The sequence below is a fragment of the Berghia stephanieae genome, chromosome 4, assembly GCF_034508935.2.
Source record: "Berghia stephanieae isolate SIO BIC M18660-M18661 chromosome 4, UCSD_Bste_1.3, whole genome shotgun sequence".
In the NCBI taxonomy this organism is placed as follows: Eukaryota; Metazoa; Mollusca; class Gastropoda; order Nudibranchia; family Aeolidiidae; genus Berghia; species Berghia stephanieae.
Window position 1 is genome coordinate 65,728,930 of NC_088363.1, and position 15,661 is coordinate 65,744,590.

At 32.4% G+C, this 15,661-nt stretch overlaps 1 protein-coding gene across 2 annotated transcripts in view; it reads left to right on the forward strand.

Annotated features, from left to right (window-relative positions):
* LOC144971046 (neuralized-like protein 4) overlaps positions 1 to 12,817 on the forward strand; it is a 42,366-nt gene extending 29,549 nt beyond the window's left edge. For both annotated transcript variants that reach the window (XM_078911369.1, XM_078911370.1), the window contains exons 19-27: positions 101 to 271; positions 1,531 to 1,689; positions 1,914 to 2,093; positions 2,609 to 2,690; positions 4,054 to 4,152; positions 5,722 to 5,851; positions 7,815 to 7,930; positions 9,740 to 9,887; positions 10,757 to 12,817. In XM_078911369.1, the coding sequence (XP_078767495.1) occupies positions 101 to 271; positions 1,531 to 1,689; positions 1,914 to 2,093; positions 2,609 to 2,690; positions 4,054 to 4,152; positions 5,722 to 5,851; positions 7,815 to 7,930; positions 9,740 to 9,887; positions 10,757 to 10,961 (1,290 nt within the window). In that variant the 3' untranslated portion in view covers positions 10,962 to 12,817. The remainder of the gene's footprint in view (positions 1 to 100; positions 272 to 1,530; positions 1,690 to 1,913; positions 2,094 to 2,608; positions 2,691 to 4,053; positions 4,153 to 5,721; positions 5,852 to 7,814; positions 7,931 to 9,739; positions 9,888 to 10,756) is intronic.
* The last annotated feature ends 2,844 nt before the right edge of the window (positions 12,818 to 15,661 follow it).

The following is a 15,661-nucleotide window of genomic DNA, read 5'->3' on the forward strand; positions in this document are numbered from 1 at the left end:
TGAGACTGTAACTAAAATTTTGCTGAAATGAATCCCATTGTCACTGGATTTTAGAATCTTAAAAACCTAGGAAATTCAACTTAATTCTCATTCACTGCAGGACATAGACCAAGATAATGACACTGCTGCCCACCTGTCGACTTCTTTCCACACAAATCATGGCAAGAATATCTTGTTGAGAGAGTCCGGGACTCAAGCAGAGAGGTTGGCTAGCTACAACAATGGTATTGTAGTTGGGAATAAACCACTCAGGAAACGGAGACCATTTCAGGTTGGCTGCAGTAGATTTTGAAGTTCAACACTCCTTTCAAATTTAACACACCTGTTATTAAAATAGATGATATTCCAATTGGATTTTTAGTATTACATTAGAATAGTTTATCCAAAGTGAATTCAGCCTATCTTTTGAACGTTACACCTGCAGTTAACTCAGATATTTTACCTGACAGCCAGGTTTAAAAAATCATCATAATTTTTATCACAATTGTCATTATCATCATCATCATCATTATTATTATTATTATTATTATTATTATTATTATTATTTTTATTATTATTATTTATTATTATATTATTATTATTATTATTATTATTATTATTATTATTTTATTATTATTATTATTATTATTATTATTATTATTATTATTATTATTATTATTTCATTTCTTCAGTTGTAAATTTTGATTCAAGACGTACATTGGACTTACGCTGATGCTTAAGCATCAACCTATTTAATTTCCTAGGTTGCAAATATTGTTTCGAGGTTGTGAAATTGACTTTGAAATTTTGCCATACCGCCCTTACTCTAGACACACGTTTAGGGAGCTAAGGAGCAGGACAATGCATTGACCCAGGTCTGTGTTTGCATCATCATCTCTTGCCTCGTAAGGTATCACCTCACAAGTAAAGGGTTTGGGGTGGAGTTCATGTGTGAGCAATCGATGATGATGTTTTATTTTGTAAAAGTTGTTGACATATTGTTGAGTTTCTACTACCAAATTTATTGAAATAAAAATAACTGTGCGAAATACACATGTATGACATAAGTTCGGTTTTCATTGGCCATTTGTCTTGTTCGGATGATCAGTGTGTAAACTGCATTTGTACTTGTCCTACAGCAAATGATTACTACAGAAAGGAGCAACTTATATTTGCACTCCCCTCCCCAAGGAAAAATTCTAAAAAATGAATGATAGTTCTAAAAAAGAATGAACTAGTCTTTCGTTATTAGACCAGCTCTTTTGAAGTTTTCAGTTCTTAAACAGTCTGTTGCAAAGCTACACATCAAGAGATATTGCATTGACGTAACAGCAGAGCTTTAGTATCCAAGGCTTGTGGAACAACTGAAGTCTCCACCTCCCCATCAAATCAGGAAAGCCAGCTATTGGGGACTTTTTTTTTTCGGTGACAGACATTTCCCAAGTAGAGAGGTCTCACTGTATTAATTATTTTGTAGGTGTCACCTTTTCATAACTTTTGCATTAATAACATTCAGTTTAGCTCATAATTGAACTTTCACCCTCCATAAAGGTTCGGTTGGGCAAACCTAATGCAAAATGGTCATCCTCCCTTATGCTGGGCATTATGGGACATCCTGTGGACAAGTTTGTTTTCCCAGCCACCGCCATGGCCATCACCAAAGCCACTGTCATCATCCAAGCGGAATCAGTCTTTTACTCTGGACAAAAGGTCAGAATTCTACAATGAAATACCGAAGACCACGATTTTTGTTGTGTTTCATGCAATCATACAATTATGAACTGTTATTTTTATCACCTAGTTGTACAACAAATAAAGAAAAACATGGTTATACTTTTTGTCCTCATAGAATCAAGTTTTCTGTTTGTTTTGAATTGACAACATTTGCCTCTGATGTATTGAAACCTTGATTTTACTTTCTGTTGATTTTCCAGGTTAGGGATCATTTTGGTCCAAATCTGGATTGCTTAGGAGAGAACAGTCGAGTGGGCATCATGTTGGATGAGGATTCAAGTCTTCATTTGTTGGTTAATGGAATTGATCAAGGCATAGCTGTCAAGGATGTGCCTTCCCCATGTTGGCCAATAGTTGATTTGTATGGCCAATGCCAACAGGTAAATTATGTTTAATGTTTTGTTGTTTACAATAAAGCTACAATAAATGATTTTGAAATATATATTAGTGGTATTTTTTAATTTTTCAATCGACAATAAGGTTTTCAAGATTTTACAATCATTTTATTATTTTTGTCTCTTTTGATCTAATTTTTGTAGTTTATTATTTACTATTTTAGCCCAAATAAAAAAATCAGCCTTAATTTTCTTTTTTAATTCATGAAGTATGAATTCTGTTAGAGAGTAGCTAAGTGACTTTACTGAAATACCAGTTGATCATGTCAGTTTAAGTCATTGAAATACACACCACACCAGTAGGATCTGTAATTTAATATGGCTTCATTTGAAAATGGACAGCAAAGAGAGCAAAGTTGTTTCTTATGTGTTTTGATGGAGAGATTGTAAATATTTCTCCTTGTTTGTTTCTTGTTTTAATGGAAAGATTGTAAATTTTTGTCCCTCTAATGGTGTAAGCAATATTGACCTATGTTTAATCACATTATATTTCTTAACAGGTTACAATATTGCCCGATTCGTTTGAAAACTTGGCTGCCTCTGGTTTTGGGGAAGAGAGAGAAAAAGCTGATTTAGAAGACAGTAAGTATGGCAAATGAGGAATGGAACTTTCAGTGTCATTAAAGAAAGGAGGATACACTCAAATATGTCAGCATCATAGGCTTTTTTAGTGAATCCTAAAATGTGATGTCTTTCCTGCATGTTAACTCTCCTTACCAGCCATTTTTAGAATTTCCCCCGAAAATTCACACCCACCCAGCACAAAAATAGACTTTTCTTACTCAAACAAAAATGTAACAAATGCATTCTTTACAGATTATTGTTCAGCAAAATGATGTTTACAACACTGTTTAGTATTAATAGCTGTAATGAAAGCATTTCTTTACATTTTGTGACTTACAAGAGAAATCAGAATGAGAAAAATGTCGGTTGCATCGTAACGAATGTGACGATTTTCCTATGGTTGGTAATGAGAGGGTTAAGTGTTATTGTAAATCACTATGAGTACATTAAGTGGATATTGCACTATAAAAGCTCAGGTTTATAAAAACTAAAATATTATTAAGTAAGGCGAAATGAAAAAAAAAGAAAAAGAACAAGATTCTAAGATCTCATCTTGGCTATTCAGGCAATGTGAAAATTTCAAACAATAGGAGAGTGACTTTGGTCAGTTCAGTTTTCCGATCCAGTCTTAACTAAAACCAACAAAGTAGGGTCACTCAAATTAAAACCACAGAGTAACACCTATATATGATAGATTTGATGGTACAAAAATAAAGTACTTGTAACCAACATTTAAAATCACAAAAATAGAAAACGAAATTTTTTTGTACTCAAAACTTGAAAAAAAAGGTAAGGAATAGAATGGTTAAAAATTGTCATAAAGCAAGCAGCCTTTTGGTTTAGTTTTTAAGCTCTTAGACCCATAACCTGAATGATCCAGGTTCGAATCTTGCAGAGGTTTGGGGTTTTTTTTGTGTTATGCTTTATGCTTATCATTATCATCAGTATTTTCATATATCTGACCATGTTCACATTAAAAACAAAGTTTGTGTGATGTTAGTAATGAAAAAACCATAAATCTGAAAAATTATGTATTATACAATGCCAAACAAAACTGATATAAAAATACTTAATTTATCCATGCAATGTAAATGTTGCTGCTCGGAGCTCAAAGAAATAAATAACAATGTGAAATTGAATGTAAGTTTCAATTTTAACAACGCCACTACCACATTATCTCATTCATCTGTAGTGTTTCATTCATCCTGTTTTGTTGATAAAGGGGAAACCCGAAATGTCCATTTTATCTGTTTTTGTATTTTAAATTGAAACTTACATTCAATTTCACATTTTTATTTAATTTATCCATGGAACATTACACACTGTTCAAATGTATTTTGCTTAATAAATTTATTAATGTGTTCTATTTTAAATGTTTCAGAGGGTAAAGAAAACATCCATCCAGATAGCAGCTCTGGTGGCCGTAACTGTGAATATATCAACCTGTGTCATCGATTCAAGGCTTACCTCGGATTGCCTGGTAAAGCTCATTAATTTGTTGGACCTATCTTTTCTCTCTTTTTTTTTTGGTACCACCACTGATAGATAGATAAGTATGTGATGTATAGCGCTTTGAGGTTTCGACAGGAGGCGCTATATAAACAAGTACCATTTATAATAATAATAATAATGATTATTTTTATTATTATTATTATTATTATTATTATTATTATTATTATTATTATTATTTATTATTATTATTATTATTATTATTATTATTATTATTTTTATTATATTATTTATTATTATTATTTATTATTATTATTATTATTTTATTATTATTATTATTATTATTATTATTATTATTATTATTATTATTATTATTATTATTATTATTATTTATGATTGATTATTTATTTATTTAATTTTTTAAAGAATTATTATTATTATTATTATTATTATTATTATTATTATATTATTATTATTATTATTATTATTATTATTATTATTATTATTATTATTATTATTATTATTATTACCATTATTCAGACATGAAGTTTTTGATCAATCTATTCGAAATTAGTCACCTGAGTTGTTATTGTGGTTCAGTGGTATAGTTTTGTCTCGTGTTGATGAAAAGTGGTGGGGTCAGAGAATTTTCATGCATTGTATGGTTTTTATGTTAGAGTGCAAACAAAAAAATAATTGTTCAAAAATGAAATGTACTTTATAATTATTTATCTAATTGGTGTTAAATATTGAAATAGATTCCTTTTCCGTAATATGTTTGGTGTATGAACTTAGGCTAGCATCGTCTTTAAAATGAGAGAAAAATATTCAAATACTAAATGAATAGAAATATTCATGTAGCTCAATTCTACAGAATAATCATGACCAATGCACTTAACATGTTCAAGTCACATGGTGAGATATGTTTGGTAGCTTGAAACCTGATAACAATGTTAAGGGGTCATTTGCCTATTTCAATTAATTTTTTGCAGGGTGGGTACCGTGTAGTTGCAAACTGACAAAGAAAATAATAAGCAAATTTATTTTTTTAAATGTAACACACCAGTGTTTGTGTGCTACACATTTTAGTGTGTGTCTGCTATTTTCATGTGTGAATTGTTGAAATCAATCTATGTTAAGCGTTGGTTGGGATCAGTCAGATGTAGGAGTTCTCTTTTTAAAAAAAAATTCTTTCTCGTTAATCTCATCATATACATTATTGTTACTCTGTCTTGAAGTGACATAGTATGTCCGGGAAAATTTAATTTCATATTAAAATAACCCTCAGATTTTCAGTTGAACTTTAGACCTATTTAAAGTATAAGCTTTCAGGCTGAATGTTCCCTTATCTTGCTGGGGATAGATTGCTCTTGAGGTCTAGATACTGTCTCTGGTTGAATTAGTCTTCTTTTGTAATTTTTTCTTAGGGTTAATTCTAAATCTACGATCATTTCACCACAACACCATTTTACTTTATCCTAGCCCTGATATGACCTTAAACTCATAAAAACAAATGGTAGGTCTACCTGTGTAAATTTTTTTCCCCTGTATATCATATTAGATTGCTTGCTATTTAATAATTTTGATCAACATTTTGCAGACGGCTACTTTGAAGGTTTGAGTTCCTGTTTTTGTTCATCTTGTTACAAAGTGAGAGGAGATGGTGTTCAACGAGGGGATCCGCCTAAAGATTTCGTCTTGCCCTTTGGTTGGTGTAGATACATCCTCAGGTCAGCATCAACGATTTTAATTTTGTTCCAACATTTAATGACTTAACTAACGTGACAATCCCCTCAAAACAATTGTTGTTTTTTTTTTTGGGGGGGGGGGGGGGGGGGGGGGGGTTGAGACTGGAAATGGAGTTGCCAAAAACTATATAAAACTTGATTTCTTTTTTTTATTTAGAGGGTAATTTTTTAAAGATCAAAAAGATCACAAGTTTAGAATTTTACATTTTAGATCATTTGAAATTTGAAAAAACTTTTCGACAATTCGAACACTTTGACAAACTGGATTTGAGCAATGGCATACATGCCGAATCTTACAAATTTTTTCGTAATTTTACGAATTTTAGACAAATTTCATGGCCAAATACAAAATTTTATGGAAAATTACGAATTTTTAATTCTTAGTAATACTTAAATGATAATGATAATAATAATAATAATAATAATAATAATAATAATAATAATAATAATAATAATAATAATAATAATAATAATAATGATGATAAGAAAAAGAAAAACAACAACAACGACTACAACAACAACAACAACAACAACAACTACTACTACTACTACTACTACTACTACTATAAGAATAATGATGATAATAATAATAATGATGATAATAATAATAATAATAATAATAATAATAATAATAATAATAATAATAATAATAATAATATTGTGGTTTTTCATACACAATTTCAGAAATTACGAATTTCCTTGTCAAATTACTAAAAATTGACATTAAAATTACTAAATTTGAAGTTTTCAATTTGGCAAGTCTGCAATGGGTTGTTAACCCATAGAGGCCCGGTGTTTACTAAAAAAAATTCCCCTGAGGCCCAGTGTAAGGGGCATAACTCTTAACAAAAAAATACCAACACAAAGTTAAAAAATTATTAAACGAGAACCAAATGACATAAAATTATAATTTTAATTCCTTTTTATAGCCAGATAAATTTGCTTTCGAATGATATATAACATGACATGTTTTGATTTCAATAAATTGGGGAAAAAAATATTTAAAAAAAAAAACTCGTTCCCCGCACCCCCATTCCCGTCATTTTCGTCAATCTCGGACTCCGATTCAGTGTCCGAATCACCTTGATCGGGTGCTAACGCCTCGTCTTGTCCATCTCCACCATCGTTTACATCTTTTCTTTCTAGTTCGATATCGCTTTCATTTCCAAAATCCTCTTCATTGTCTACACCACTCTCCAAAACATCATTTCTAGCGCCACGCAGTAAACTCGTGAGGTACGGGAATGCCATTTTTCTGAATTCGATTACTCACATGCTATCAACGATATAAACGTGCGGTAAAAAGGAAAAGGAAATAGAACGATCGCATTACGTTTACGATGTTTCCGGTTTAGAATAAAACGAAGTGATCCGTTGCAATAACAAAGTAAACATGATCCGTTTTTTCTCGGGGGCCGCGGGCGATGACAGGCGATGCGGGCCTCAACAGTCGCGGGCGACTCCAGGGGAAGCGGGCCTCTATGGGTTAAATTAAGACAAGAAGGACATTTGAAAAATAAAAACAACTTATGCACAGGGTGCTATTTGGATCTGCTTTTTTTTCATTTTTACAGCTCAGAGGTATAGCACAAATTGATGTTGATTTTTAACATAAGATTGCCTGATCATGTTGCTCTTGCCCATTGATCTGATGCCTTTATTATTTAAGAACATCTATGTCTTAATTTAGTGGTGATGAGTAAAGTACAGGATATTTTAGGATAGTTTACTTGGTCTCAAACGCTAAGGTAAAAATCAAAATCTATTGACTTATATCATGTTCCACATGGGCCAACTGATAAAATCGGCACTGTCTAGATTTGGCAATCTGAGAAAAGAAAAAAAGAATTTTTTTCGATAAATTGGACTGTCTTTGTGTGAGATTGATTTTACCTCCAAAGAGACTTGTTTTATTTTATTCAATTTTTCTATTGATTATCCCAAGGGCTCCCAACAAGGCTCACAGTCTGAATGTAGCAGAGAAATGGCATACGGCTTACCATGGGACGTGTGTGGCTGATGTCCGTCGTATACTTGACACATTTGATTTGATACCCTCAGGTAAGCTTAATCATTGAGGGTTTGGATGGGTTTATTGTTTTCTTGTTGTTTTTTGCCCTTATATTGCTTTCCTTTACATATTTCGTTGTAACCCAGGAAATAATGTTTTGTCATAGAAGTAATGTTTAGTTGCCTAACAGGCAAAAGGGTTTTAGAAGCCTCTTCTAGTTACCTCGAATTTTACTGAGAAAAAAATTGTGATTTTTTATTTTTTACCTTTGAATTTTATTCTATTGGAATTCTGAATTTTTATTGGATATTCTTGTTCGCTTGTATATAGAAATTTATTGATCTTCATTGAGACTTTTAACATTTTTATATAAAATCTGTATCCTTTTAAAAAGCAAATGATATTTTACTTTCCTTTTTTATTTGTTTGAATTATTGTCTCAGTGTGTCATAAACAAAAATTGTCATTGCCTTGTAATAACAATCAATATGAATCTAATCCAGCCAGCACACTCATTATTATCAACATCATCATTGCCCTTTTCACCCTGGATAGGGTTTTGGCCACAGACAAACATTTTCCATCCTTCTCTATCCTGAGCTAACTTTTTAAACTTGTTCCATGTTATCACTTCTCTGTATATCAGCTTCTTTAATTCTTCTCCATGTTCCCCTTGATCTTCTGCCCTGAGGGTTCCAGTCCAATACTTTCTTTGTTTTAGTGGAGTCATTCTTTCTAAGGGTGTGTCCAATCTACAACTAGAGAGATAATTCATGCAGTATCCGAAGCCTGGACCAGGCATGGAACCTAGAAGAAGAAGTCCAATCTACCTCCATCGTCTTCTTCCTATTTCCTCTCCCACTGGTTTCTGCTGTGCTCTTTTTTATATTTCTTCATTCTGAATTCTATCCGTCCATTTTATTCTGAGTAGCTTATGCATGCACCTGTTTACGAAAATCTGTATCCTCCTTCCTCCTTATACACACTCCAGTACACATATTTGTGGTGTTGACCTGTCTGACCACTCACACCTTGTTGCCTGACTACCACAAACTTGTCATCCTGCATTTGAGTGACATGAAACTTGATGATAATAATGGCAATTAGTAGCACCTATTTAGTTGCTTAATGAGAAAATCCAGAATAATTGAAACGTTATTAACACACAACTTCAAAGGAATTAATCAACTTTCCACCAAATTCACCAATTTTCAAACTAAGGTCTTTCTAAAGTTCAAATATTCCTTTAAAAAAAGCAGAAAATCATTGTCTATAAATAAAATTTAACACCGGACAAAATTTTTTAAAATCCTCTTGAAATAAAACGAAATGTAGGTCCATAATCGAAGAATATAAAAAATTCATGCTTTTCAAAAACTAATAGAAAATTGTGAAACTGCCACAGAATTACCACTTTAGTCTCAGAGGAATTGCAAAGTTATAAACTGTGCATGGTTGTAGCATATACAAAGACTGCACCAGATAACCCAAGTGGAAACTTGGCCAAAAACGGTCAACCAGATAAAATTATTGAACCTGGGGAAAAAGGAAATGATGATAAGATGAGACATAACAGATTACAGATGTTCCAACACAAAATGTACCTTATAGGAGCAATATCAATCCCATAATGGACAATTGATTCACCCAAATCCAATCAAATCACTCCCTTCAGGCTCTGATAAGCCTTTGTCTGAATAAAAAATTTAAACCTTGAAATGTGGTCTGTTTACAGAAGTATAAATATTTGCTGACATTTTGTGATCATTTAAATTTTGTATTTTTTTTGCAATTGTATCCTATAATATGGTTTATATGAATTAAAAAAAGTCTGTATTCTTATCCCATCCACTCCTCAGATGACATTTTCCCCAGTTCCAGCATCCTGTTACCCAAACCCCAACCTTACACAGAGAAATCCCGCCCAGAGAGTCTGGGAAGCAAACAGATTCACCTGTCCCCCACCATTCGAAGGGCTGGGGGAATCCAGTTTTCTCCCAAATACAGGTATGGTTTAATTTACATACCTGCATGTATATTGTTTCTACTGTGAACCTCTAACTGCATCATACAAACAAACATTGAATTTGAGTGGACGGAGACATCAGAGTAGCTCCATATTTTTCAGGACTGCGAATCTTCTGCATAAAGATGGAATTCTGCCTATATGGTAGTTCATCTCCACCCATCACTATCACAATTCTGCCTGTTTTCAAATTTTTCTATGAACCAGAAAAAATCATCACAACCATTAGATTAACACCCCTGCCTCCACTACTACTACTACTATTACAACAACCACCACAACCTCTTCCCTACCACCACCACCACTACTGCTACTACCTCCACCAAATCATCATCCCAATCACCACCACCACCACCACCACTTCCACCAAATCATCCCAAACACCACCACTGCTACAACCACCACCACATCCTCTTTCCTACCACCACCACGTCGTCATCCTTGCCACCCCTAGTAGTAGTGGTAGTAGTAGTAGTATTAGTAGTAGCAGTAGCAGCAGTAGTCCATTTCATCATATCTCAATGCAATAGGGGTTTCTTTTTCTTACCTCCCGGGATATTTGTGTCAGAATAGACTGTCAGAAATTGTGTGAAAGTGAATGTGTGTTTTTCATTTTCACTGTACAGTAGTGGGGATGGGCCCCAAAGAGCGTCTCTCATAACTCACAACTCACGCTCCTGGTCCAGATCCAGGTCAAAATTTTATTCTGAATCTGTTTTTCAGAGCATAAAATTAACCACCATATCATCAATAACTCATTTTCGAATGAAAATAGGAAATTACAGCTTTGAAATTTCATTTTGATTGTCTTGAACAAAAAAATAAATCAAATAATCTTGTTGCTCCTCAGGTTTACAGATACAAAAAGTAAGAAGTACTACGATGGTAAAGTAGCCCTACAGGTGTGGGTGAAGCCAGGATCCTACAAAGTCAGTCCACAGTGTGATGAAGACAAAGCACAAGTGGATCCACATTTCAAGAACTCTGAGATTGATTGGGTCACAAAGGAAAGAGGCTCCACTATGATTCATGCACTTTTACTCAAAGTGGAATAGAATAAGTGCAAATGTATAGTTTTCAGTAAAAAAATTAAATATAAAGTATAATTTATAAACCTTCTTAAAATGTATAAAGTTGGGGCATCATCTGATATGAAATGCCATAAGGGTAGATAGTTAATATAAATGACACAATAATATCTCACATTTTCATCAATTTTCCAATTTTTCTTGATGTTGTGTCATGTTTAAGAAAGTGTCAAAGCTACGTAAGCAATTTACATAACCATATCAAAATTATAAAATATCTTTACATACAAATCCAGTCAGTCATTATTATTATTTTTTTTTTTTTTTATTGTGCCTTGTAAAACAAAGTTGAATTAGGATTCATGAAGGGTATTCTTAATGTATTTTTATTATCGGTTTTATCTCTTTTTAAGTTTGATTTTTGTAAATGACAAATCGTTACCTAAAACCTTCAATTCAGTCTTTATTGAGTAAGTTGCTAATTCTTCTTTTAGATTTAATTCGAAATGGCATTAATTGAAAATGAATGTTTAGAATGCATTTTCGATTGAAACAGGATTCTATTTACTGTCCAACTTTTACAAGGCAACCAGCAATTAAAGATTGTTGCCAAAACTAAAAAGTATATAAATAAATACCTCAGTTTTCTATAAACAAAATATTTAGATTTGATAGATTGGTGTTGTTTGTAGAAGGTTTGACAACAGTAGAGAAATTACTGTGCCTTCCTTAAGGTTAATGAATCTCAAGGACACACACTTTAAAAAAAAATCATATAAAGTTTGTCCTGGTTACAGGATGAATATCTATTCTAGTCAGTGTGAGAAGTGAATGCATGGCATTGAAAGTAGTGTGTTCATTATAACAAGCATGTTGTATGTGTTTGTATGAGGCGTGGAACTAGAATTTGCAACATTCTAATACAACAAATTTAGTTGTGTTTCCTGAGTTTTTACTAGAGGAAATTTTAATGAATATGTTGTTCTTTTGACGAGATTGACTGATATTGCCACTATATTGTTCAACAATGTATAGTAATTATTGCATTCGTACAGTATTCCTCCACAGTTATAAGGTCTAGTTAACCCTGTTTTGTTTAAGTCATGGGAACATAACATTTACATGTTACCTTCTTACATGTTACCTTCTCAACAGCATGCTTGTTCACCATTTCAAGGTATTTTCCACAAGCTCTATTATTTGATCCATCTCTTTGTGAACATGGAGGCTAGAAAGGAAAAAGTAAAAGAAAAAAAAAAAAGATAAGGAAGAGCAGAATTGAACAAGGTCGATTCGATTCTTGGTTGGATGCACTTCCAATTTGTACAAAGAAAAGTACTTAAGGATGAAAAAAAAGTGAAAATAGACATAACTTGTCAGTCACAGTGCAGCACTGCTAAGTCGGTAAAAGGGGTTTTGCTTATTGCTCAAGGTAAATTAAATGAGATATACAAGAAGCCTGACTAGATTGAACTCAGATTCTCTGAGTGACTATACATTGCCTTATTCACCTGGCCTCTTAGCCTACTGATTTTATTTACAATGTGCTTTGATTTTGTGTTTTTTAAAAATAAGAGAAATTTTGATGGCTCATAACGTTTTTTTTTTAATTTTTGTGAATGCATTGTGTGGATGTTTTAAAATGTGTTGCAGATATTAAAATCCTTTGTTAAAATTTTTAAAAGAATTATATAGTAAAAAAATCATATCATAGGTTTATATCGTACATTAGGAAGATGATTTACACAACTGATATCTAAGTTCCCCTCCTCATTATAAGATGGAAATGTAATTAAAATGTCTTGGAAAAATTACATGGGGCACCACTTTGAATAAAAAATGAAAATGATGTATCAATGATGACAATATAAACAAAAAAAAAATTAAAATGAAGCTGTGATGGTAACAATGATGGTAATAACAGCCATGTTGATGATGATGATGATGACGTTAAAAATAATTAATTTTAAAAAATGATAATAATATTTGATAAAGGAGACAGCACAATGAACTTGTTAGTACTAAAAGCTCAAAATAAACAGCAATTTTCAATGACATCATAATGTTTTTAAACAATATCATCATACCAGATAATTGATTTGAAGATTGTTTTTGATAAAGATCTATTCCTTTCTCCTTAATTTAAAAAAAAACCACACATTTAAGTACCCTTTTTTATTTTCATCCCATAATTGTGGGGTTATGTATTCGGTAAACATTTGAGTGTGTTCCTCTTAGTGGGATCCTGTGCTGGTGTCTGGATGAGACTTTAAGGTGATCTCAAACTTAGTACATTTTGTACATGCTCTTGGAATCTGCATCTGTTCCTTATTTGAACCAATTACCCTTTGTCTTACTTTTTCTTGGGTGCTTTGACTGTAAATTTAAAATATTTTGACCTTAAAAACAAACAAACAAACAAATGTACGATAACAATGACAAGCATTCGTCGATACTACAACGTATTGTTTCAAACCCTCTGACTCTGATACGAGGTAGTTGGTATTCTCCTTAAAGTTGGTGAATGTTTCATTCCCTCAGAATATTTTGTCATTTCCATGTATGTTTGAGTCCTGTTTTGAAATATGAATATTTGGTTCCACCTGGGCAGATGCCTAAAGTCTATTTCTGAGAGGTAAACGGATGGATTAAATTTATTTTTTTTTAAATCTCTTAAAGGTGCACCATTATACTGGAATCCCAGCAAAAAGTTCAAATCTGCAAACCTCCCAATGTTTTTTTTTCTGCCAGCGTGTATGCCTGTATAGTCTTATGTTTATTGCTTTGAGATGGACGTTGTTTTCTGTGTTGTCTTTGGACAATTGTTCTGAGTCTTGTATAGTTTTCCCGTTGTCCACATTACACTAGAAATTTCTTTATTGTGTCAAAAGTGGTGAATTAGTACAATAATGTAAAATTTACCCAAATTGGGTACACAATTCCAACATCTTAATATTTAATTTATTTATTATATTATTTTATTAACTTGAAGTCTTTCATTATTTACTTTTATGTCCGTTGAGAGAACTGTGTTGTGAGACGAGCTGCTCATTTTGTGAACAGAGCTTACTGGTCGGTGGAATGGAGGCCCTAGTTGAGGTTTTTGTTACAGCATTTGTTTGACTCTCATGCCTCTGGGGAAATAACACAAACTTGACAGTTACATATAACTACAGAGTTCATACTCTGTAATCATGCCCATACTGATATAACATTTTGCCTGAATTTTATTTTTTATTTTATATTGTTTTGTTTTTTTGTTTCTTCTCTGCCAAATTTGAAACAAGACAACTGTGATCATCTCCTGTGTAGTGTATTGTAGGACAAGGCTAGGGGTTTATTTGCTATCCATTTTGACTGAGTGTTCTTGGACACAAAAGGGAGATTGAAAATCTTAGGTTGGAGATCACAGCATGTTATTGGGAATTAGGATAAGGCCATTGTTGTCAGCATTTTTGTTATGAGAGATGATTTTCTCTTTCTTATGCCATATGTTTATGTGCTAATTTATATTGTGTATGTATTAGATATTTATTGTTGTTTATTTCAATTTTCAACAAAAATCCAGATGAGGCAATGATGCTGTCTCAGGCTAGGCACAGAGGTACATTTCTTCTATCGTTTACTCCTGTTTTATTTATCTAAATCTATCATCTGACTTTTCTTTGTGCTTAAATGACCCAAGGACTGTTAAACTTCTGAAAATAAATCAACGAACATTGTCTGACTTCTTTGGTAGTCACATGATAGTTAGGCACTGGCGTTCTACTTATATTCTTTCCTAGTACAAGTCAATTGCTCTTGTCTTACCTTTACTTAGATCCAATTTGTCACTGTCACACTTTCAGTGATGGGCCACAAGTCATTGAAGATTGAATATCCAGTAGTATTGTTGACACTGATAAACTCCAAAGTTAAAAGGACAATATGATTAAGGACAAGTGGACTTAACCATCATTTTTCAAATCTCACATGTTCAGTTTCTCTAACTTAAAAGAGAAAAAATATTCCAAGCCAAGTTTTTTCAGCTCACAATGTCAGTGAATCTTGTTAAACCTTTCAATTAAAAAATAATTATAACACCCCTTTAGTAGTCTCTAATATGTATAAAACAGCTAAACATTTTAAAGACCGCTGCTATGACTTAATTTTATTATTACCTTCAATAATCTATATGGAAGGTAGATTAGTGATAATTTATTTGAAAAATTAATGACTGCTGACTTCGCTTATAAAAGATGCTCTGTGTCGAACTTAACTTGTAAAGAATTGGGTCAAACTTGATTCCTCATTTAACAATTCAAGCACAGTGTTGTGATATGCAACTGATGTTTTGTTGACAATTTGAATTGAGCAAAAATCTACTTCTAATCTCGTCTTACGTTAAAATTCTATTTACTATTCTGATATTTTTATCTTTATTGACTTTGAAAAGTATTTTTAAAGGAAACTGCACAACTGGGGTGTTATGATAAAGTAGGTTTGACCTGTTTTATAGTTTGTAAACTTGGAGAAGGCCCTCCTAAGCTAGGACTTCACTCAGTGTGAAAATCCATGAAAGGATAAAAACTCTATAGGAATGATCTTTAAATAAAAAAAATGAGGTCTTATATATTTAAAAACCTAAGTAACTTCGTCAAAACCTTTTTATAATGTTAATAGCTCACTAGACTAGACTATCTTTAAAATCGACCAGTTGTCTTATGCTTTATGACCGGTTGTCATGT